This window comes from Mauremys mutica, chromosome 4 (assembly GCF_020497125.1).
Source record: "Mauremys mutica isolate MM-2020 ecotype Southern chromosome 4, ASM2049712v1, whole genome shotgun sequence".
Lineage (NCBI taxonomy): Eukaryota > Metazoa > Chordata > Testudines > Geoemydidae > Mauremys > Mauremys mutica.
This window is the reverse complement of record NC_059075.1, coordinates 64,835,497-64,857,750: the sequence shown is the minus strand read 5'-3', so window position 1 is coordinate 64,857,750 and position 22,254 is coordinate 64,835,497. Positions and strand designations below refer to the sequence as shown.

The 22,254-nt window shown below is 44.4% G+C and overlaps 2 protein-coding genes across 6 annotated transcripts in view; one reads left to right on the top strand and one right to left on the bottom strand.

Moving 5' to 3' along the window:
* Positions 1-9,570: 9,570 nt before the first annotated feature.
* Positions 9,571-22,254, bottom strand: part of ZFYVE1 (zinc finger FYVE-type containing 1) — a 32,958-nt gene continuing 20,274 nt past the window's right edge. For 3 of the 4 annotated variants that reach the window (XM_045012179.1, XM_045012180.1, XM_045012181.1), the window contains 8 exons: positions 21,262-21,368; positions 19,781-19,889; positions 19,018-19,115; positions 18,789-18,906; positions 17,844-18,014; positions 16,631-16,811; positions 15,825-15,938; positions 9,571-11,693 (listed from right to left, as the gene is read on the bottom strand). In XM_045012179.1, coding sequence (XP_044868114.1) covers positions 11,461-11,693; positions 15,825-15,938; positions 16,631-16,811; positions 17,844-18,014; positions 18,789-18,906; positions 19,018-19,115; positions 19,781-19,889; positions 21,262-21,368 — 1,131 coding nt within the window. In that variant the 3' untranslated portion in view covers positions 9,571-11,460. Of the gene's footprint in view, positions 11,694-15,824; positions 15,939-16,630; positions 16,812-17,843; positions 18,015-18,788; positions 18,907-19,017; positions 19,116-19,780; positions 19,890-21,261; positions 21,369-22,017; positions 22,042-22,254 lie in introns of those variants that run through there. The other variant, XM_045012182.1, reaches the window with a different exon arrangement.
* Positions 21,211-22,254, top strand: part of RBM25 (RNA binding motif protein 25) — a 72,171-nt gene continuing 71,127 nt past the window's right edge. For both annotated transcript variants that reach the window (XM_045012177.1, XM_045012178.1), the window contains exon 1: positions 21,211-21,454. The gene's annotated coding sequence lies outside the window, so the exon portion shown is untranslated. The remainder of the gene's footprint in view (positions 21,455-22,254) is intronic.

The following is a 22,254-nucleotide window of genomic DNA, read 5'->3' as shown; positions in this document are numbered from 1 at the left end:
CAGCAGAGGGACTGTGGTCTAGCAGGAAATGCCCAGACTGGACCTGGTTCATGCTTGTTCACGCACTCATATGTAAAGCCCTGCAAATCCCCAGACCATTTATGTGGATTGCAGGTGGACGTGGATTCAAATTTTGTATCTGTGCAGGACTCTACTCGTATGGAGGAAGTTGGGGAAATTTTTAAGCTCTGCTTCTCAAACACCTGTTTTCCCAAGGACTAAGCCTATTAGCCCTCATGAAAAATACTTGCGCTACCAGAGCCACACACATTTAACTTCAAGTGGCTCTCTTCATTTGCCTAGTGGAAGTCTAGTGATCAGCTCAAGCTCAACATGGCTAAAACGGAGCTCTAAATCTTCCCTTCCCACTACTCCCTTACTCAATTCCTGTGGCTATCATTGCCACCCTGTCATTCTGGCCTGTAGGTAGCCTCTCTCTAGGTTCTCATATCCAGATTCTTTCCACACATCTCCTCTCAGGTACAGCCTTTTCTATCCATCCACAGAGCTAAAACTCTTGTCCAGGCTTTCATATTGCATCTTTATTACTGAAACATTCTTCTCTTTGGCTTGACCAATGCAGTCTTGCCCCTCTCATTACCATTCAAACTGCTGCTGCAAAGATACTTTTCCTAGCCTGTCGCTTTGACCATGTCACCCCTCTCTTTGCATCCCTACACTGGCTCCCCCTTTCCTATTGCATTCTATTTTATAGGTTCTGAGACTGCATCAAACACAAGCTGCTTGTCTTCACTTTAAAAGCCCTTCATTTTCTATGCCCAACCCTACCAATCATTTCTCATTGCTATCAAGCTGTTAGTGCTCATCTCTGATTGGCCCATCATCATGCCAATCTCCATTGCCCACTCAACTTTTCAAACAAGCACTTTTATGCTTTCTCCCATGTTGCCTCTCACGCTCCAGAGGGGCTTCCTGTAAACAGCTTCAAAGCTACTTCATGGTGGTCTTACACACCCTCCTTTGCCAGGATACCTGCAAAAATCTTGACAGTAGTTAGGCTGCTGATGTGCTGAGGCCACAGCCTATCATGCTGGCCGTCATTCCCAGTGTTTCCTTGTGCTCCCTTGTCTGGCTGTATCTGTGCATTAGCTTTTGTCTTGTTTTGTACTTAGATTGTAAGCTCTTTGGGGCAGCAGCTGGCTTTGTATTGTGTGTTTGTACAGCAATACAAAGCCAGCTGCTGCCCCAAAGAGCTTACAATCTAAGTACAAAACAAGACAAAAGCTAATGCACAGATACAGCCAGACAAGGGAGCACATAGTCCAGTGAGGTGCAAGACTGGGGCTCCTAGGTGCTATGGTAATAAATCAAGGCTCTCTCCAGCCACAATTAAACCCACCACCTACTTACCTTTTTGCTGGCTGTGGCTACTGCTTTCCTATAGCTGGGCCCTTCATTCTTCTATCTGCCTCCTCTATGCTTCAAGAGGTCACTCTGCTCCTCCCCCCCCCCCCCCTTCCTGTAGAAACAGCAGTGGCTCCAGCTGCTCCCTCCCTGTTAAAGGACCAGCAGCAATTGTTTGCTTTCTGTCTCCCTATACTCTCAAAAGAAAGTGCAACTCCACATTTTTGTGGTGGGGTTTTTCCCAACTGCCTGCTATCCGATGCCAGTATATGGACATGCTCCTAGCAACAAGAGCAGATTCCCAGTAAGAGAGGGGAAGAAGTCGGGCCCTGTCCAGGGACAAGCCATGGCTGGACAGCACTGTAGCTGGGGGGTGGGACTGCACTGATGTAGGAATCAAGCAGAAATTCTGAGAAGAGCCCCTCTAGGTTTACTGAAGTAAAGAACCTTGCAGACATGCAGTTGTTCTCCTCACAGTTATAGCTTCATTTCAGCAGAGAATGAGTCCATGTTTGTTACCTTAGTGAAACATATTACTGTATGTGCCATGAGGTACTGAAAGCAGCATACGATCCTCTTATTAGTCACTTATCTCTGCCCTGAGTGAGATTTCTCTTTTAGTACTGAGCTCCTTAAGTCACAAAGGGAACATTGAAAAATGGCAGTCCCAAACCTAAAAGTTACAGGAATGACAAGGTGGGTATTGCTCCTACTGAGTGCAACTGCTGCAGTATTTCTCCTTGGCTGCTTTTCCTTCACTCCCTGCCTACAACCCCAGAACCACGGAAAAAAGTCCTGGCTGCACAAAAGGCAATGACAAAACTCTCATTAATGTCAGTGGCTCTGCTACTATATTCATGACTATGAACTGTAGGCCCAATCCTGTAAAATGCTGAGTGCCCTCATCCCCTGAAAGGGGGGAGAGATAGTTCAGTGGTTTGAGAACTGGCCTGGCAAACCCAGCATTGGGAGCTCAATCCTCAAGGGGGCCATTTAGGGAACTGGGTTAAAAATCTATCTGGGGATTGGTCCTGCTTTAAGCAGGGGGTTGGACTAGATAACCTCCTGAGGTCCCTTCCAACCCTGATATTCTATGAAAATGTATTTGTGCCCTAGGAATGAATCCAACATCAGTTTAAGCTTCCTAGCCTTTCATATTAGTTCATTGCTCCACATCTAGATCCTGCAAAGTAAGGACAATTGCAGTGGCTAGGTTGAATTCCACTGTTTTACTAAAGATTTACTAAGAAAAATGAATTTTTAAAAACAAAACTTCATAACATGGCCCTTTGAGTAAATGGTGTTCTTGTTTGACAGGGGCAGGTGCCTGCAAACACTTGTGTATGTGCATCACTTCAAGCACGTGAGCAGTCAGATTGAAGTCAATGAGCCTACTCTCATGCCTAAAGTTAAGCACCTACATCAGTGTTTGCAGGATCCAGACCTATCTGCTAACAGCACAATTTACTTTCTCTAGATTGCCTTTTCCAGCCATAGATTTCAAAGCACTTCACAAAATTATTATCCTCACGTTACAGAGAGGTTAAGTGATGTTTTCAGGGTGTGGGCAAGTCAGTGAGAGGCAGAGTCTGACAGACCTCAGGTCTCCTGACTTTCTGTGTTCCAACCAGTAGACCACAGCTGTCCACGCTATCTGTCACTGTTGTATCATCACTGTAGCTATGAACAGTTGTGATGTTTTTCTGACAGGCACCCTTTAGGTACTACTGCTTCCCATTAAAAAATCCAGTTTGCCACTATAGAACTGCTTTCCAGAGTAGAAATGGAAGAATTTAACACCCATTTGTAAGTATTAGAAATCAGGGTTCAAAGCCTCCCAAAGGAAATTTCTACAATTAAAAGCAGGGGGACAGGATGGGACTTATTTAACTCCAATGAAACTCTGATTTCTAAAGGAAGCTCAATTCTACAAGCCCAGCTTTGCAACAGCAGAGCTTTCAGATACATTTTTATTTATGCAATATGTAAACTACATTAATTAGTGACAATCTGTAATTCAATGCAGTGATCAAATGATTTATTATACTGGAGAAGATATTGTTACACCATATACTTGGATTTTTGTAAGGGAATTGTTCATATTGATAGTGGTCATGTCAAGTAAATACACTTCATTGCTTAGTTGCAATAACTGATCTTGCTCTTTGGCAGCTGCCACGTTGTTAACTTACATTAACTTCCTGTCACAGTGAATTGTTGATTTGCAAGGCTTGACTACAGTAATTTTCCCATGTTCTGGCATTGCTGGGATCTCTCAGCTGAATTCTTTCCACTGTGAAGAACTTGAATAGTCCCAAAATGCAATTATGTGGCTTATGCTTGGTGACTAACAAAATACATGAGTCAGGATAGTTTTTTGTAATAAGCAGAGATGTTTCAAGAAAGATTGTAATTTTTATATGCATATGCATGGTATGATTCCCTCATTCTGTAATAAAATCTCTGATTCTTTTGCTATTGCTGAAAAATGTGAAATGGACTGAAACTAAGAGTCTATTTGATTTTGGCCACAGCTGGAAAGCAAGACCCCGCCCCTTGCTTTAGTGTGTTTTTTTTTTTTAAATGTAAAAAATACAATTGGCATTGCCCTGCTCTACCCAATAGTACCTTTCAGAGGCAGCTGTTTTACAGGGGAATAGTTCAGTGGTTTGAGCATTGGCCTGCTAAACTGAGGGTTGTGAATTCAATCCTTGAGGGGGCCATTTGGGGATTGGTCCTGCTTTGAGCAGGGGGTTGGACTAGATGACCTCCTGAGGTCCCTTCCAACCCTGATAGTATATCTTCATTTCATTTTAAAACCGATGCGTTCAATCACTTTTAGCTCCACCTGCTGTAACTTTCTGCTAGCTACTCTCAGCAACCTGCATTTCTTAAGCCCTTAGCAGTAGCACTTCAGCGTCAATGGGTGTGGCCCTGCACAAACGGATTAGCAAAGGTTAAGGACCTTTTGTGGGAAATTACCAACGATATATATCAGAGGTGGCCAAACCATGACTTGTGAGCCATATGCGGCTCTTTTACAGTTTAAATGCAGCTCGCGGGGCCCCTCTTCCTCCCCCCACCCAATTTTTCACCTACCAGATTTGCGGCGGGGGGGGGGGGGAGAGCTGGGAGCTTCTGCCCTGTGGTGGAGCTAGGGGGCTTCAGTCCTGCAGGAGGGACCTGCCTGGGCTTAGGGCTTCAGCCCTACGGGGCACATTTGCTGGGGCAAGGGCCTTCAGAAGGAGCAGGGCTGAAGCCCCGAACCCCAGCAAGTACCTCCTGTGGGGCTGAAGCCCCAAGACCCCCGCCCCGCAGGGCTAAAGCCCTGAGCCCCAGTAGGTGTGCCTGCCTCTCGAACGTCCAAAGGTTACTGTATGCGGCGGCTCAGCCGGGCAGTACGTTTCGCCATCCTTGATACATATTTTCTCCCATTTCAGTAATTTTTCATGAATTTTTTTTAAATGAAAAATTTTCAAATCTAATTCTCCCACCTTACTTGCACTTTTTGTACTTGTTTAGAAAAAAAATTAAAACAGTGAGAGGAAAAGGGGATTCCGCCCCCTCCCCCCCCCATGAAAATGAAAATCCAGTCACTCCCTTTTAATCTATTAGCAGGCAAGGACAAATCTATTGCTACCAAAGGCCCAGATCCTGAAAGGTGTTAGGTGCCTAATTCCCATTGAAATCAATGGGAATTAAGGCACCTAAGCATCTTTGAGGATCTGGGCCAAATGCTTCTGACAGCGGCTTAACTCCGGATACTAGCACATAGCTACACTAGCTGGCGTTAGTCATTGAAAGCATAGGTTGTCCGATTACATAAACAAAAATGAGACGCCAGCACAAACTCTAGCAGGCAGGCTAGAGCTAGAGGTAAGGGAACTACATGTAAAAGAGCCAGTTAGGTCTCTGTATGGCCAGGTGGAAAACCCAAAAGCTTTCATGCTATTAGTACACAGGCTAATCCCCCTTTCATAACAACTTGGGAACTGGTCAGTCTCCCAGGGCTTCAGCTGGGGCACTAGGGGATGCTGTAGCAGGCAGATGGGTGGTTTCTAGTTGTTGCGGGGCATGGCAGAGCTATGGATCAAGGAATAATATTTTTAAAAGCACGAAGTAGTTCTGAGACCACGGTCAGGGGAGGGATTGTCTTGTTTTCCAGACCACAGACAAAAGGCCCAATGCAGAAGTGACAAATCGGGGGGGTGTCAATTATAAGTGAGTAAACTGGAGAGAATATAATTCACAGTCCACAGAGACAGCAGAAGGGTGAGGTTATAGCAGGAAAAACACAAAACAAGAGGGTCAAAGACAAATGTTCCTTTTCTTTCACATCCTCCTGCTAGATGCTTTTCCTGTCCCAACCCTGCTCTTCCACCCTCTGGTTGTCTAAATTCCAGTAGTCTACCGTCACCATGTGCTCTATATACACACCATATGTTGCCTCTGAGTTTGGCCCAAAGATTTCACAGTGTGGGGACATCTGAAAGTGAACAAATTTATAGTAACAGATAAACCTCCTACTGTGTCTAGCTCAAAATTGGAGAGGAAAATCCATCCTTTCTATTCAGAGGAACATGGACCTCTTTACAGGTAACTGACACAGTCAGCTCATTTGAAGTAAATAAGTCTGAGCAAAGAATAAAATCATCTACGTTTCCTCTTCCTGAAATCTGAGCTGCTTACTGTACACCGTGTGTAAAGAATTATTTTCATACTTGGGCAAACTGTCAGGCATATTTGCACATCAATTCACAATTCTTATTATATATATATATATTTTTTTTTTGCCACATTTGCTAGACAAGATGTAGAGGTTTCTTGATCCACTGTGAATCTGACATCACTTTTCTGGCAAAAAGACACTATCAAGCACAGACTGCTTTTTCTGTAAATCAAAACAGTCTGTTATCTTGCCACATCTCAGATAGACTGAAACTAATAATCTTGCCAAGACAAGTGTTTACTGCAGCCACTGAAACATTACCATTACAGTGAACTGTTCAAGTTGGTGCAAAGGCCAAACTCCCACCTTGATTTACAAGACTTTAAACTGTGACTCTCTAATCAGTAATCTACAAAACCCACAAACTAGTCTTTTGGAAATACACTGAAAGAGAATGGCATTTTTCATCCAACAGGGAAATAAGGTTTTTCTTTTAACCCTGTGATGTTTCTTTCCTCAATTCCAATAAGAAGTGTTTTCCCCACCTCCCAAGTGAACTTCATTCAACTACTAGACCTCTTCCAGGTTGACATCGTGAAGTAACCTCCAGTTTCGGCTTTTCCAGCACTCAGCAAAGGCTACCGATGCTCGGAGATGGACTTTTGCAAGAGTCACTCTATATAGATGCTGTGGGAGCATCTGCAAGAACAGCTTCTCTGGTAAGAAGTTGTGGGCTTAGACTGCAAGCTTCATAGAATCATAGAATCATAGAATTCAAGATCAGAAGGGACCATTATGATCATCTAGTCTGACCTCCTGCAAGATGCAGGCCACATTAGCCGATCTACCCACTCTTTTAGCAAGCGACCCCTGCCCCATGCTTCGGAGGAAGGCGAAAAACCTCCAGGGACACTGCCAATCTGCCCTGGAGGAAAATTCCTTCCCGACCCCAAATATGGCGGTCAGCTGAACCCCGAGCATGCGGGCAAGACTCTCCAGCCACACCCTCTGAAAGAGGTTAAGAATATCATATTATTGACCCAATTTGACCCAATTAAGTACCAGTTTGGCACTTAATTGACCTATTGACTAAGCCCGTTATCCTATTATACCATCTCCTCCATAAACTTATCTAGCTTAATCTTAAAGTCATGGAGGTCCTTCGCCCCTACTGTTTCCCTCGGTAGGCTGTTCCAGTATTGCACTCCCCTGATGGTTAGAAACCTTCGTCTAATTTCAAGCCTAAATTTCCTGACTGACAATTTATATCCGTTTGTCCTCGTGTCTACATTAGCACTGAGCTGAAATAATTCCTCTCCTTCCCTGGTATTTATCCCTCTGATATATTTAAAGAGTGCAATCATATCTCCCCTTATCCTTCTTTTGGTTAAGGAAAACAAACCGAGCTCCTCAAGTCTCCTGTCATACGACAGGCCTTCCATTCCTCGGATCATTCTAGTGGCCCTTCTTTGTACCCGTTCCAGTTTTAACTCATCCTTCTTAAACATGGGAGACCAAAACTGCACACAATACTCCAAATGAGGTCTCACCAACGCCTTATATAACGGGACTAGCACTTCCTTATCCCTACTAGAAATACCCCGCCTAATGCAACCCAAGACCGCATTAGCTTTTTTAACGGCCACATCACATTGCCTACTCATAGTCATCCTACGATCAACCAGGACTCCCAGGTCCTTCTCCTCCTCCGTTACTTCCAACTGGTGCGTCCCTAGCTTATAACTAAAATTCTTGTTAGTCATCCCTAAATGCATAACCTTACACTTCTCACTATTGAATTTCATCCTGTTACTAATACTCCAGTTTACAAGGTCATCCAAATCTCCCTGGAGGATATCCCGATCCTTCTCCGAATTGGCAATACCTCCCAACTTGGTGTCGTCCGCAAACTTTATCAGCCCACTCCTACTCTTGGTTCCCAGGTCAGCAATAAATAGATTGAATAAAATAGGACCCAAAACCTAGGTAGGCACTGTCTTTTTGTCCTGTGTTTGTACAGTACCTGGCACAATGGGATTCTAGTCCATGACTAGGGCTCCTAGGTTGCTATGGTAATACAAATAAATAATAATAATGAGCAAAAATGAGTTTATTTCAGGTCCTTCTTTTCCTAGTAAAAACTCATGTCTTCAAAATGGGGTTTCCACTTCCTGTCCTGGATGCTGCAGTGTTACCTGCTTAACACTCTGAAGCATTAAGCAGGCGACACTCATTTTTCAGGTTGTTTTCCCAGTTAAAAGTTTATGCTGCTGCAGAAATACAGAGCATTGTCCAGGTTCAAGGGGGAGGGGGCTGTTCAAAGCCATTTTCTTATGAAACATTAATGCCTCAAGCATAGAAATCTGGTAATCCCAGCTCCTGCTGGGCTCAGTTAATGCACACATTCTAGGCATATTTATCTCCTTTAAGTGCCTGATCCAACGCCCATTTAAGTCAACATGAATCTTTCCATTGACTTCACTAGGAGATGAACAAGGCTCTCAACCAGCAGCTAGTGCTGAGCCGTCTAGGAACCCCTGGCTCTCTCATGAGGACTGTATTCCAGCATGAGAGCAGGATCTTGAATACGACTCTCATTTTGGAACAGGAAAGGGTCTAAAGAAAAAGTCTCACTAGGCTCTATTCTCCCCACACCCATGATACCTGATGCTGTCAGAACAGGGAGAGGGGAGGGCCTGCGCTGTGCAGGAGGTCGGACTAGATGATCATAATGGTCCCTTCTGACCTTAAAGTCTATGAGTCTGAGTCTAGAGTGCACAGCTTAGAATAGTGCTCTTTAACCTGTGTGGTATACAGTATTTTTTTCCCCTGGGAGGCTTTTGTAACCTGAGAATCTTTTTTCATTTTCTCCCTCTACCCAAGCACTCTCATTGGATGCTATAGCATAGGACAAAGCACAGTGCATTAAAACTTAGGCCTTGTCTATCTGGGCAAGTTGCACCAGTATAACCCAAGGTGTGAATTTAAACCAAACTAGTTAAACTGATGCAAACGCCCACGTAGACACTCTTATTCTGGTGTAAGACTGGTTTATTTCACATTACTTTAAATGGATTAGGAACAGATTTAAATTAAACTGAAATAAGCCACTTAAACTGAAATAAGAGAGTCCACACAGGAATTTAAACTGGTTTGAAAAGTGATGCTAGTTAAACCAGAGCAACTTTCCTGTGTAGACAAGGCCTTAGCTGAGTCTCTTACCTTTCCTGTTGCTACCTGTTGCCCCTCTTCTTTATTTTACTGATGCTCAGCTACAACATTTCCCCCGACATCAACCCCATTTAAGGTAAGCACAACAAAAGGCTCTTGCTTTGCTGACAAGATCTCAGCACAGTCCCAACACCCCAGAGCACTAGAACTGTCAGTCGGGATTGGACTCCATGTCCCAATAGGCACTCGGATACCACTGCAATGCGTGTGCTAGAAATGCATAGACAGCACTTTGTCTTAAATGGACTGAGGCAGTACATCTGCCTGTGGCAGGACAAAATTCTAACAAGTCAATGACACAGAGATTCTGAAGTGAAGACTTTATACAAGGAATGTCATGGATGGTTTCTCTTTGTGCATTAACATGGTAGTAAAGCTACATGCATGGAAGCCACACAGGGCATGGCCTTCAAACCAACAACAAATATTAATTGCATTGTTCACCACCTATTCAAAAATAAACAGCTCAAAGTGCAGAGCTATGCTGTAAAATGTCTTTTCTAAGACAGGACTGTTACCCACTCCTATCCCCCACTCCCTTCCAGGTGACTGTCAGCTTATGACAGCCTTTGATTACAAAATACAAGTCAGTCTGTGGCAAGTTTAACCAACAGGGAAGGTTTCCTACCACACACTCCATTTCAGCTTCGGCGTGAACAGCTGCCTGGGGCAGTTACTTTGCAAACAGGTTCCTTCAGGGGTGAGAGCAAGAACTGTTAGTTAAAAGGCCAAAGCCAGCACACTTCTTCAGAAGGTCTAGTCTTTTATAGCAGTTAATTTAATAATATAGTCCTAACAGAGGACATCAATCATTGAGCTACACAAGGGCATGTTTAACAGGTAGGACTAAATCAGTTTCAGGGTATCGTGTCAAACTCCAGCCACTACAATTGGAGACAAGTCCCCTCCATGGGAGCATCCCTTGTCTACATAAGCCAAAAGTTCAGTTCATGATGGTCTCTTATTTCTTGTCATGAGAGCCAAAATCCACAGAAAAGGAGCGTATCAGTTGAGCGCAGTGGTTTGCTCATTACTGATAAATTCAGTGGTTCAAGGCAGACCTTTATGGAAGGGTAAAGTCCAGTGAGTGCCACTTGCTATAAGAGCTTAGAAGAGATTCCTGTTTTCCAGCTGGATCTGTAGGTTTGGTTGTTTGTTGTTGTTGTTTTTATAAGAAAGATCACAGTCAAATCTGTCCCATTTCTATGCACCCGTCTGCAAGACCATTGGTGGCACCATGGATTTGGGGACCCTTTAAAACTTTAGTAAGCCTAGCAAACACTAAACTGCAGGTCATGCAATCTTCCAGAAAACGGGCACTTGCCTAGTTCTGGTCACAAGCCTCTTAGTTTCTGATGAACCTCATAAAGCAGTTAAAGTGCTCCAGAAAGAAATTCAAGCGCATGGGAACATGGTCAAGAAGAGTGAGGCCCTGCAATCTTGTGACCTTGTGCTGACGTGGAAATGGGTTCTACCGCAGATGCCCTAGCATTTTCCACATCATTTGTTTTCCTTTCAACAACTCTAGCTTGGTCATTGCCATGGTGCTAGGTTCACCTCCACTCACCTGCACTGCAGTCCCATGACCTGCCAGACTAGCATTTGTTACCACAATTCAAATGGATTTTGCAAACCCTTTAGTGCCAGCAGGTGGAGCTTCCAGAGGCAGGGCCCTTCCCATTATCAGATGTAATTCATGCATCAACACTTGGGGAGCCGTGGACCCTCCTGGCAGCAAAGGGTCCAAACCTTTACAATAGGACCGTGTGATGAGCAAAATGCTTCAAGAGAAAAATTAGAAGGCACTGCAGTGGCTATGAATTCGACCCAATACAGCAGGGTCCAGCTGCATCTCTTATTTGAACTAGAAATATTCAAAACTTCACTAGCCACCGGCATCCTTAACATACTAAATTATATAGATATAGATGTTTAAACTGGAATAAAATACATTGGATTTGGGTTGCTCATTTACGTGAGCTCCCCCCTTCCCCAATCAGCTTACAATTAAAACCTGAAGGTCCAGTTTACTCACTTGAGCTCATGTCCCAGCATTCCAAGATGGGTAGAACATGAGAGCAGGCCCGAGATCAGAAACATGCACTCTGGCTGCAAAAAGTGAAAGGGAGATCAAATATTTTTTTCTAACCCTGAGAACCTAAGGAATCGTGAAGGACCCAGACAGGAAGCTGGGGTTAAAGATCACCGGGTTTCTTATTGCAGCTAAAACAGACTCGCACTGGATGATCCCATCCGCGGGAAGGGACTGCTCGGCGCTCGTTTGAACATTCATCGCAGAATCCCTGGCCGCAGGCTCGACAGTGGTGTTTAGAGAGCTTGATGTTGAACTCCTTCTGGCAGTTGTGGCAGTGCAGGATTTCATGATCCGGCACCCAGTAAGCAGGTCTAGCAGCATCTTTCACGAGCCCTACAAAGGATTAGAAAGAACCACAGCAATTAGAATGTCTCCTGTTCTTTGCTAAGGAAGGTGGTGGGGGGGAAGGACGCAAGGACTACAAGCAATGCCTGTGCCTTTCCAAGGAGCTCATTACGGAAACTGTCAAGATCTGCCCACAGAACACTTCATTCTAGCAGGCATCTGCTAGTAGTTCAGGCTATTCCAATCTTTCATATTCTGCCCCTACACAATTCAATGGCATTATTTTAATGAGGACCCTACCACCACTACACCATTGTTTAATGAATAATAATAATAATAATTAGTTTGAGCTGGTTTGGTAGCCCTAGAGAAGGAAATCCAATAGGCACAAGTTTCCCCTCCACATTCAACCCTGACCAAGTCAGGGGCCAGATAGCAGATCAGTCTCCAAGTCTCTCTCAAGCCTAGACCTTTTTGCTAAGACTGCCACCCAGGATACCAATTAATAGCAAGTGATGTGGATGTCTGTCTACTAGTAACCAGACTGAGAACTTCAGTTCATTTCACATCAGGCACCAAATAGCGATCAGTGGCTTACAACACTTGGTGACTACTGACCTTGGCTGGATTTGGACCAGTGACCCAAACATGAAAATTCCTGCATTAAATCTTATTCAGCCTGGCATAGCAAATTAAGTAGATCTAATAGATCTCTGGGGGCCATACAGCCCACTCCAGTCATGACTGGAGTACAGGTATTGAAGGCTATGTGCTGTTTAGAAAAGACAGAAATAAAGGCAAAGGTGGTGGAGTAGCATTGTATATCAATGATGAGGTTAACTGTAAAGAAATAAGAAGTGATGGAATGGATAAGACAGAGTCTGTCTGGGCAAAAATCACATTGGGAAAGAAAGGTACTAGAGCATCCCCTGAGAGAGTGCTTGGGGTGTGCTACAGACCGCCGGGATCTGATTTGGATATGGATAGAGACCTCTTTAATGTTTTTAATGAAGTAAACACTAATGGGAATTGTGTGATCATGAGAGACTAACTTCCCAGATATAGACTGGAGGACAAATGCTAGTAACAATAATAGGGCTCAGATTTTTCTGGATGTGATAGCTGATGGATTTCGTCACCAAGTAGTTGAAGAACCAACAAGAGGGATGCCATTTTAGATTTGGTTTTAGTGAGTAGTGAGGTCTTCATAGAAGAAATGGTTGTAGGGGACAACCTTGGTTCGAGTGATCATGAGCTAATTCAGTTCAAACTAGATGGAAGGATAAAGAAAAATAGATCTGGGACTAGGGTTTTTTATTTCAAAAGGGCTAACTTTAAAGAATTAAGGAAATTAGTTAGGGAAGTGGATTGGCTGAAGAACTTGTGGATCTAAAGGCAGAGGAGGCCTGGAATTACTTCAAGTCAAAGTTGCAGGAACTATCAGAAGCCTGCATTCCAAGAAAGGGGAAAAAAATCATAGGCAGGAGTTGTAGACCAAGCTGGATGAGCAAGCATCTCAGAGAGGTGATTAAGAAAAAGCAGAAAGCCTACAAGGAGTGGAAGATGGGCGGGATTAGCAAGGGAAGCTACTTTATTGAGGTCAGAACATGTAGGGACGAAGTGAGAAAGGCTAAAAGCCATGTAGAGTTGGACCTTGCAAAGGGAATTAAAACCAATAGTAAAAGGTTCTATAGCCATATAAATAAGAAGAAAACAAAGAAAGAAGAAGTGGGACCGCTAAACACTGAAGATGGAGTGGAGGTTAAGGATAATCTAGGCATGGCCCAAAATCTAAATAAATACTTTGCCTCAGTCTTTAATAAGGCTAATGAGGAGCTTAGGGATAATGGAAGGATGATAAATGGGAATGAGGATATGGCAGTAGACATTACCACATCCGAGGTAGAAGCCAAACTCGAACAGCTTAATGGGACAAAATCGGAGGGTCCAGAAAATCTTCATCCAAGAATATTAAAGGAACTGGCACATGAAATTGCAAGCCCATTAGCAAGGATTTTTAATGAGTCAGTAAACTCAGGGGTTGTACCGTACGACTGGAGAATTGCTAACATAGTTCCTACTTTTAAGAAAGGGAAAAAAAGTGATCCAAGCAACTATAGGCCTGTTAGTTTGACATCTGTAGTATGTAAGGTCTTGGAAAAAATTTTGAAGGAGAAAATAGTTAAGGACATTGAGGTCAATGGTAATTGGGACAAAATACAACATGGTTTTACAAACGGTAGATCGTGCCAAACCAACCTGATCTCCTTTGAGAAGGTAACAGATTTTTTAGACAAAGGAAACGCAATGGATCTAATTTACCTCGATTTCAGTAAGGCATTTGACACGGTTCCACTTGGGGAATTATTAGTTAAATTGGAAAAGATGGGGATCAATATGAAAACTGAAAGGTGGATAAGGAACTGGTTAAAGGGGAGACTACAATGGGTTGTACTGAAAGGTGAACTGTCAGGCTGGAAGGAGGTTACTAGTGGAGTTCCTCAGGGATCAGTTTTGGGACCAATCTTATTTAACCTTTTTATTACTGATCTTGGCACAAAAAGCGGGAATGTGCTAATAAAGTTTGAGGATGACACAAAGCTGGGAGGTATTGCTAACACAGAGAAGGACTGGGATATCATCCAGGAAGATCTGGATGACCTTGTAAACTGGAGTAATAGTAATAGGATGAAATTTAATAGTGAAAAGTGCAAGGTCATGCATTTAGGGATTAATAACAAGAATTTTAGTTATACATTGGGGACACATCAGTTGGAAGTAACAGAGGAGAAGGACCTCGGACTATTGGTTGATCACAGGATGACTATGAGCCGCCAATGTGATATGGCCGTTAAAAAAGCTAATGCAGTTTTAGGATGCATCAGGCGAGGTATTTCCAGCAAAGATAAGGAGGTGTTAGTACCGTTATATAAGGCCCTGGTGACCTCATCTGGAATACTGTGTGCAGTTCTGGTCTCCCATGTTTAAGAAGGATGAATTCAAACTGGAACAGGTTCAGAGACGGGCTACTAGGATGATCCGAGGAATGGAAAACCTGTGTTATGAAAGGAGACTCAAAGAGCTTGGCTTGTTTAGCCTAACCAAAAGAAGGCTATGGGGGGATATGATTGTTCTTTATAAATATATCAGAGGGATAAATATTAGGGAGGGAGAGGAATTATTTAAGCTTAGTACCAATGTGGACACAAGAACAAATGGATATAAACTGGACACTAGGAAGTTTAGACTTGAAATTAGACAATGGTTTCTAACCATTAGAGGAGTGAAGTTCTGGAACAGCCTTCCAAGGGGAGTAGTGGGGGCAAAAGACATATCTAGCTTTAAGGCTAAGCTTGATAAGTTTATGGAGGGGATGGTATGATGGGATAGCCTAATTTTGGCAATTAATTAAGCAATTGATCTTTGATTATCAGCAGGTAAGTATGCCCAGTGGTCTGTGACGGGATGTTAGATGGGTTGGGATCTGAGTTACTATAGAGAATTCTTTCCTGGGTGCTGGCTGGTGAGTCTTGCCCACATGCTCAGGGTTTAACTGATCGCCATATTTGGGGTCGGGAAGGAATTTTCCTCCAGGGCAGATTGGCAGAGGCCCTGGAGGTTTTTCGCCTTCCTCTGCAGCATGGGGCACGGGTCACTTGCTGGAGGATTCTCTGCAGCTTGAGGTCTTCAAACCACAATTTGAGGACTTCAATAACTCAGACATAGGTTAGGGGTTTGTTATAGAAGTGGATGGGTGAGATTCTGTGGCCTGCATTGTGCAGGAGGTCAGACTAGATGATCATAACGGTCCCTTCTGACCTTAAAGTCTATGAGTCTATGAGATCACTGCAATAACCCTACTGACGTATTGGGAAGAAGTGATACTCAGAACTCAAGGATCTGTGATGCTGCACTGCCGAGAGAATAGAAGTGAGAAGGCATAAACTGGAAATAAAATGCTGAGGAAGTAGAGGAAATGTAGGGAGAGAGCTTGGTGGGGGCCACGGCTCTGCAGGAGAAGAAGTCAGAAGGGGGACCCTCGACCCACATTGGCACCCTGGGATAAGAAGGGTCAGTGTGCCATGCCAGCTCATTTCAAGCACTGAAGTTTAACAAACAGCTCTGACATATCCAACCAAAATGTTGTTAGAAAAACAATTGGAAGCAAAGAGCACCCACCTAGTGGAATGTCTATAGCAGTCACCACAGCTCCAAGAGTGTTCTGCACTGCCTCACCAACCTTCCTGGCGATCAACGTCCCACCTTCCTCCTCCGTCTGTGACTCGGGCACATCTGCATGATAGAAGAGTTATGGTTCAAAACCCAAGGCACAGTTCCTGCCAAGTCTCAGTTTATCTGTATTATTAGAGAAACTAATGTTAAACCAAGGTAACTTGGTTGGTTAGGTGCAGCACCTGTAGCATAGGCCTGGGGCTCTCTGGCATCCCAGTGTAGCCAAACACCATTCAGCCCTTATTTCACACCCACCGTGCCTTCCCTGGGGAAATTTGCATGACCTTCACTGTTACACTTTTCCTCCACCCACATGGACAAGACACCATCTGCTCTAAGACCAGTGCAGAGGGATGCAATCTCCCCACCAGCAGATGTTGCCTTCTGGGATAAAGTCCAATTTAGAAATAATTCCTCCAAGAGATCAGATTTTTCAGTAATTTCTTGTGAATGGTACTTGCAGTAAAAAGGGTCTCTCAGAGTTCATCTGCTTTCCCCACCAGAAGCATTCACAAACATAACTTCAAATCCTGCTCTGAGGTGGTGTGTACCCCAAAGAATGGCACCATCTACACCCATTACAAGGGCATCAGTTGGATCAATTTATGGGCCAACTTCCCTATCTGCCCTAGAATGGGGGTTTTGACAGAAAATCAGTGGTAAGATTTCAGACACAACATATGGTTAATGCTGACAGGAAGGTGGAGAATTTCCCTCCATTCCCAGAACTAGCACAGTCAGGTCAGGATTACCTAACCGGATGCCCCTGCTGTCATGGCAGTTATCACACACTCTCACTGGCGCCGGTCCCCAGCCCCGCTCAGGGACGGGGCGGGTCTTGGAAGAGCAGCCATCGCAGAAGCCCTCCCCGCAGGCCCGGCAGTGATGTTTAGTATCATTATCTTTAAAGGACGTGCCACACTTGTTGCAATTCTGAATAAGACAAACCAGAAAGAGAAACTATTAGTTTGATTTTCCTAATTATCTCCAGTACGAAAAGCGTCCGAGAGCTAGATCACAAGATGGCAGGGACAGTAGCACCCATGAAAGTGACTGGATCCTGCACAAGTGGGGAAAGTATTGTAAGTCTCACAGTTAACTGATCTGTACTTGCACTGCAGAGACTTTTTGATGTCTTTCACTGAAGTGTCTATGGCATAGACACCACTTGGGGTGGTGCCAACTTTGTCCTTCTGGCTCGATGACTTCATACTCAAAGAAGGGACCCATGGGAAGGCTAGCATGCTGTGCCTAGGCCAGCAGCATTACTATGAACCCTATGGTTGCAGCCGTGAATGGTTACAGCTACGCTTTCTTGGGTGCCTACAGGACTAGGCAGTTAATCTATTGGCACTTGAACGTTTTCAAAAACAAAGATAAGATGGTCATTTCCATTTTAGCCATCTGCCCAATTCCTTTTATATGTCTTCTCAACGGAGCTGAGAGTCTCTCTCTAATTGAATTGTAAGGGCCAAGTATTCATCTCCAGCTTCATATTTTGTACAAATTGGTTGCACTTGCAAAAGTGGGAATGCAAAAATGGGAGGCCAGGACTTCAATTTTGATTCTTTATACTCAAGAGCAAGCCATGTGTGAGCCAGCATTTTTATCAACAGTATTGATGGTGGGAATGGGTTCAACTTGAAGAAGCAGGAAGGGTCAATGGAATACTAAGGGGACAAATTGCACATCCAGGGAAGAAGGCATCTGACATTATCTTTCTCAGGCCAAGCCAAGAACGTGAATAGCAGGGGTCCCTGCCGTTGGCTCTGAAGAGCTGCTGGAGGTGGATGAGCTGCAGTTTGCAATCCACAGGAGACAAGGCACCTGAAATCTATCAGATTTTTTTTAACTGGTTACTTTGTAATTTTATTTTTGGAGAAGGTGTGGAGGAAGGGTTATGTTCAGTTAAGCAAAGGGAGGAGGTTCCCTCAACAGCATGAAAGTACGGCAGCTGCTACATACCAGGATTTGAGAGTTAGGTCTCCAGTAGGCAGGGGCAATCTGGTCCGTCAACCAAGAGGTCACAGCTTTTGTGGGTCCCAGGCTGAGCTCAGACACAGACTGTGCCATGAAATTCATCCCATCCAACAGGCGCTGAGCTGCATTGTTGTTGTCTTTCAGAAATCCATCTGTCTATAACACAATGGGGATTTACATGAAAATGGAAAAACAGAGAAGGAAATGTTTACTTCTCCTGAGTAGATGCTTCTTGGAGGAAATGCCCATCCACTGCTGCTGTTAAAATGGAGAACACCACCTGGAAGAATCACACTCTCATCTCTTTTAGAGAGAAGGGGTGTCTTAATGGTTCAAACATTCACACCAGGAGTCCAAATGTTGACAAAGTCAACCCAGGTCTTCATCCTTCCAACGTAGGCTGAGTACTGTTCAATTTACTCTATGCAAAACTTTCAGTGGGACCTTAAAAAACAAGGTCCTGTCCTGACTCCTGTCTCATGTGGATATTGAATATCCCATGGCATTTTCTGTAAGAGTAGGAGATTTGCTCGTAAGTCCCTTACTCCCACTGTTGTTCAGCACGCTGTGCAGCAGGGGACTGGATTTCAGTGGGGATGTGTGTAAGGAGCATATTGGGATGAAAGCCCACCATAAAAATGTAGAGTAATTTTACTTACTACTCAGAGATGGGAAAGGCCTGTTAGGTTTTCTAGCTCATATCTTGGGACCACTGCAACATTGTGAGGTGTCCAATCTAGTTTTAAATGTCCACTTGGGTAAACTGCCTCTTGCTATGAGAAGGCCCACCCTGGAAAGGGCTCCATACTTCAAACAGCAGGGGCAGCTGCCATAGCAAGAGTCAGTCCATTTTTTCTGCCATTATGCAAAAAAAAAAAAAAGAAGAAGAAACCACCCGCACCTCCAAAGCACCCCAACAACAAGACTTACTCCTGGCCAGACGTGCTCAATTTCTGTCCTCACCACTGTGTCCACAGGATCTTGGTTCCCGAACCAGTACTGCCGGCTGCGGTACACCACTCCACAGTTGGGGCACTCAATCACATACCTGCAGTGAGGAACAAGGAGAACTGGTTACCTAGCAAGGGGCTGGAGGCCCAAAGGAGCTGGAAGAGGAAAGGAAAGGGAGAGCAGAAAGACTGCCTGCTCCTGCACTCACCCTGACCAGGCGTACTTGGCAAGGCCCATCCAAGGAGAATCAGTGGAAGCAGATGTTTTTGGCACCACACTGACCTCCTTCCCACGCTCGTAACAAGCCTGGAACAGGAGTGTTTGATTAGAATCACATGTTTTGGCATCCCAGACACCAAGTCCCATGGCCACGAGTGGGTTTAAAGGTCTTATCTGGTGTGTGTTTGTGGAGATTGTTTGCTAAAGGGGCCACGTGATGGACCCCATCATTGATAATGGAATTTTTGTGCATTATAACCCAAATGATGTCATTTGTCTAAACAACAATAAAATTATGACTGTGGGTGAAGTAACCCCCAGGCTCCTCCATGTGACCTTTGAATTACATACACACATACACACACACCCGCCAAAATCATCATTAGGGGTGGCTGGTAGGAAATAGGGAGAGCAATTCAGGGGCTTATACATTCACTGAGACTGAAGAGCAAAATCTAATGCTTAACCTGTCCTGAGAAATGGCAGCAGCGCAGCCCTCGGTGATTCAGTCAGCGAAAAATGCAAGCAGTGTGACTGGGCTACCGGCAAACAGAATAATTACCCAAGAACTGTTAAAGATCGACAGGAATCTTGTTGCCAAGTCAAGGCCAAAAGGCTGTTCCCACGAGTCTTCAACAGAAAAGAGGAGCAAGACCACAGCCACATGAGAGTAACACTTCTCATTCCCAGGGCGTGGGTTCCCCTCTTCTCTCTCTCCATGTACTGGACCCCGTCCCTAGGGTTCTGTTTACCTTGCAGGTATACACTCTGTTATCGTACTGGTGGGAGTATCTGCAGCGGCTCTTGGCTTCATGAGGAACTCCTTCTTTCGCATGGTTCATGCTGTTCTTACAGCCACACCTGGAATTCAGAAGCAAACAGTGAGCAGGCTCGAGAGTCACTGATACAGGAATGATCTCGGGATAAGGTCAGCTAAGTTGCCACAACTAAAACTAGGTTTTATTCAATATCATATGTTTGTATAGTCCCTTTAATCCCAAAGCACTTTAAAAGCTGTACATCCAACAGTGACTTCATGGGCCACTGAAATGCAGCCACCACGGAGTGGGGTAAGCAGCTGTTTCACATCAACATTATACAGCAATTTAGTACAGGAAGTGAATACTGTATCCAACAGAAGCTTCACAGGGACTCTAGATGGAACTAAGCAAGTTTGGAATTTGGCCAAGACATGAGAACTAACATCCCAGCTCTTACAAAGAAGTGCTAGAGAATCTTTAATGACCACAAAAGACAGAGAACCTAGTTTTACATCTTATTTGATAGACAGGACTTCCAGCAGCACAATCCTCCATAGCACCATGCTGATACAGCTCAGTACAGACTCAGAAGGATGAATGCCACCTACTGAATTACCAGCACCACTTCCCACACTACCTGGGCTTTCCTTAGACAGGACTTGCAGTCAAGTTCTGATGCATCTGACAAGTTAGTATGCAAAATCGCACCAGCCCCAGTGAGTGTGGCTTCAGGTCACAGTCCAAGGCTGGATGGATGTATGTTTTGGTGATGTTTATGTAATGAACATAACAGAAAGTCTCACAGGGCAATTATTTCTGACTTCAAGGGATTCTTGTAGACCACTCATTTCACACTCTGCCCTTTGAGGGACTTGCAAGTTCTGAGACCACATGCTTATGAACACTATGGAAGGGATGTGGGCAAAAAGAGATTACACTGATACTTAACTTGCGATATTGCAGATTCCACAATATTAGGTTTCCACTGCAATTCTGACAGAGGGAGCCCCAGGCGGCCAATCTCAGCCCCAAGGGCCGACAGTGGAAAATCACAGAAAAAGTAATATTGGACTTTTTTACTGCAAATAATAACGTCCATTATTACTTTTCCTCAATTTTCCATGGCTTGTCTGCAACTCAGCTGCAATTTTTTGACATTCATCCCACAATTCAAGTAAGGCCTTACTGCTATATGAAAACAAGACCATATTGTCTAGCTGGGACACAGAGACCGCAGCCTCCACAGTACACACATCAAACTGCTTTTCAGGGAGTTCAAATGGGTTTTGGTGTCAAGAGAAACATACAAATTCTGTATTCAGACTAAGGAGTTACCACACTGATGTCACCGCCTATGCTGATGATGCTTCTCCAAGGTACTTGTGACCTCACTATGACAATGCATTCTGATGCTGCAGATCTTGACAGTACTGTCTCCAAGAGGGATGAGGGTGTGTTTCTTGCCTACTTACCCACAGCTGAGGCATACAGTAGAGCAGGTGAAATACTCATCCGGAAAGAAGGAGCTGTGAGCCATCTGGTCATCGGGGATCTCACCGCTGAACCGGTCGCTCAATGCCTGTCAGACCAAGTGAGAGAAATTGCTGAGGAATTCAGAGCAACAAAGACATTGATTCACCAGGCCAGTGACAGCCTTCTGGAAAGGTACATGTCTTCATGGACATCCTGGGAGGCTTCTCATGGATACTCCATGGGTTCCTCTCTGGGAGAGGGCCAGCTGGGCTGTGTAGCTAACAAATCATGTCTCACTGACCAGGAAACCATACGGGTATGAGCTACAAAGGAAAAATATAATCCCTCTGCCTTCCCTCTAATACAGACCAAACAAGATCAACAATCTTGCATGTGGCAGGGAAATGGAATGGATGATCTCAAGGGTTTTTTCCATCTCTAACTTCCATGATAGGGCAGGAGGGGTTGGAAGAAGAAGGTTGCAGAGAGTAAATAGTTGGATACAAAGGGTTTTGTATTCCACACCAAAGGAAACAACATTTGGTCCTACATACTCAACACACCATGCAAGGTTTGAGCTAGGTGACTTACATTAACTAGCATCAATTAAGGCCACTGGGAACCATATAGCTAACCCCCTGCAAAACTTTATTTTTAGTAATGGTGAAATAGTGCAAGTTTCCCTCCTGGGGCCTTCTCAAAGTGCCTCAATCCTATTCTGCAGGGGCCACATATGAGGTGAAAAGGGAGCTCACTCTCCATGGTCCATTTGGTCCTTGGCTTTTGAGCTCATACTGCAAACAAGCATGATAATTAGGGCCTGTTGTGATGGTAGCTTCTGTGATGGAGACATGACTGCACTTGGACCTGGGGCTTGTCTACACTGGCAATTTACCGCGCTGCAACTTTCTCGCTCAGGGGGGTGAAAAAACACCCCTGAGTGCAGCAAGTTTCAGCGCTGTAAAGCGCCTGTGTAGACAGCACTGGCAGCT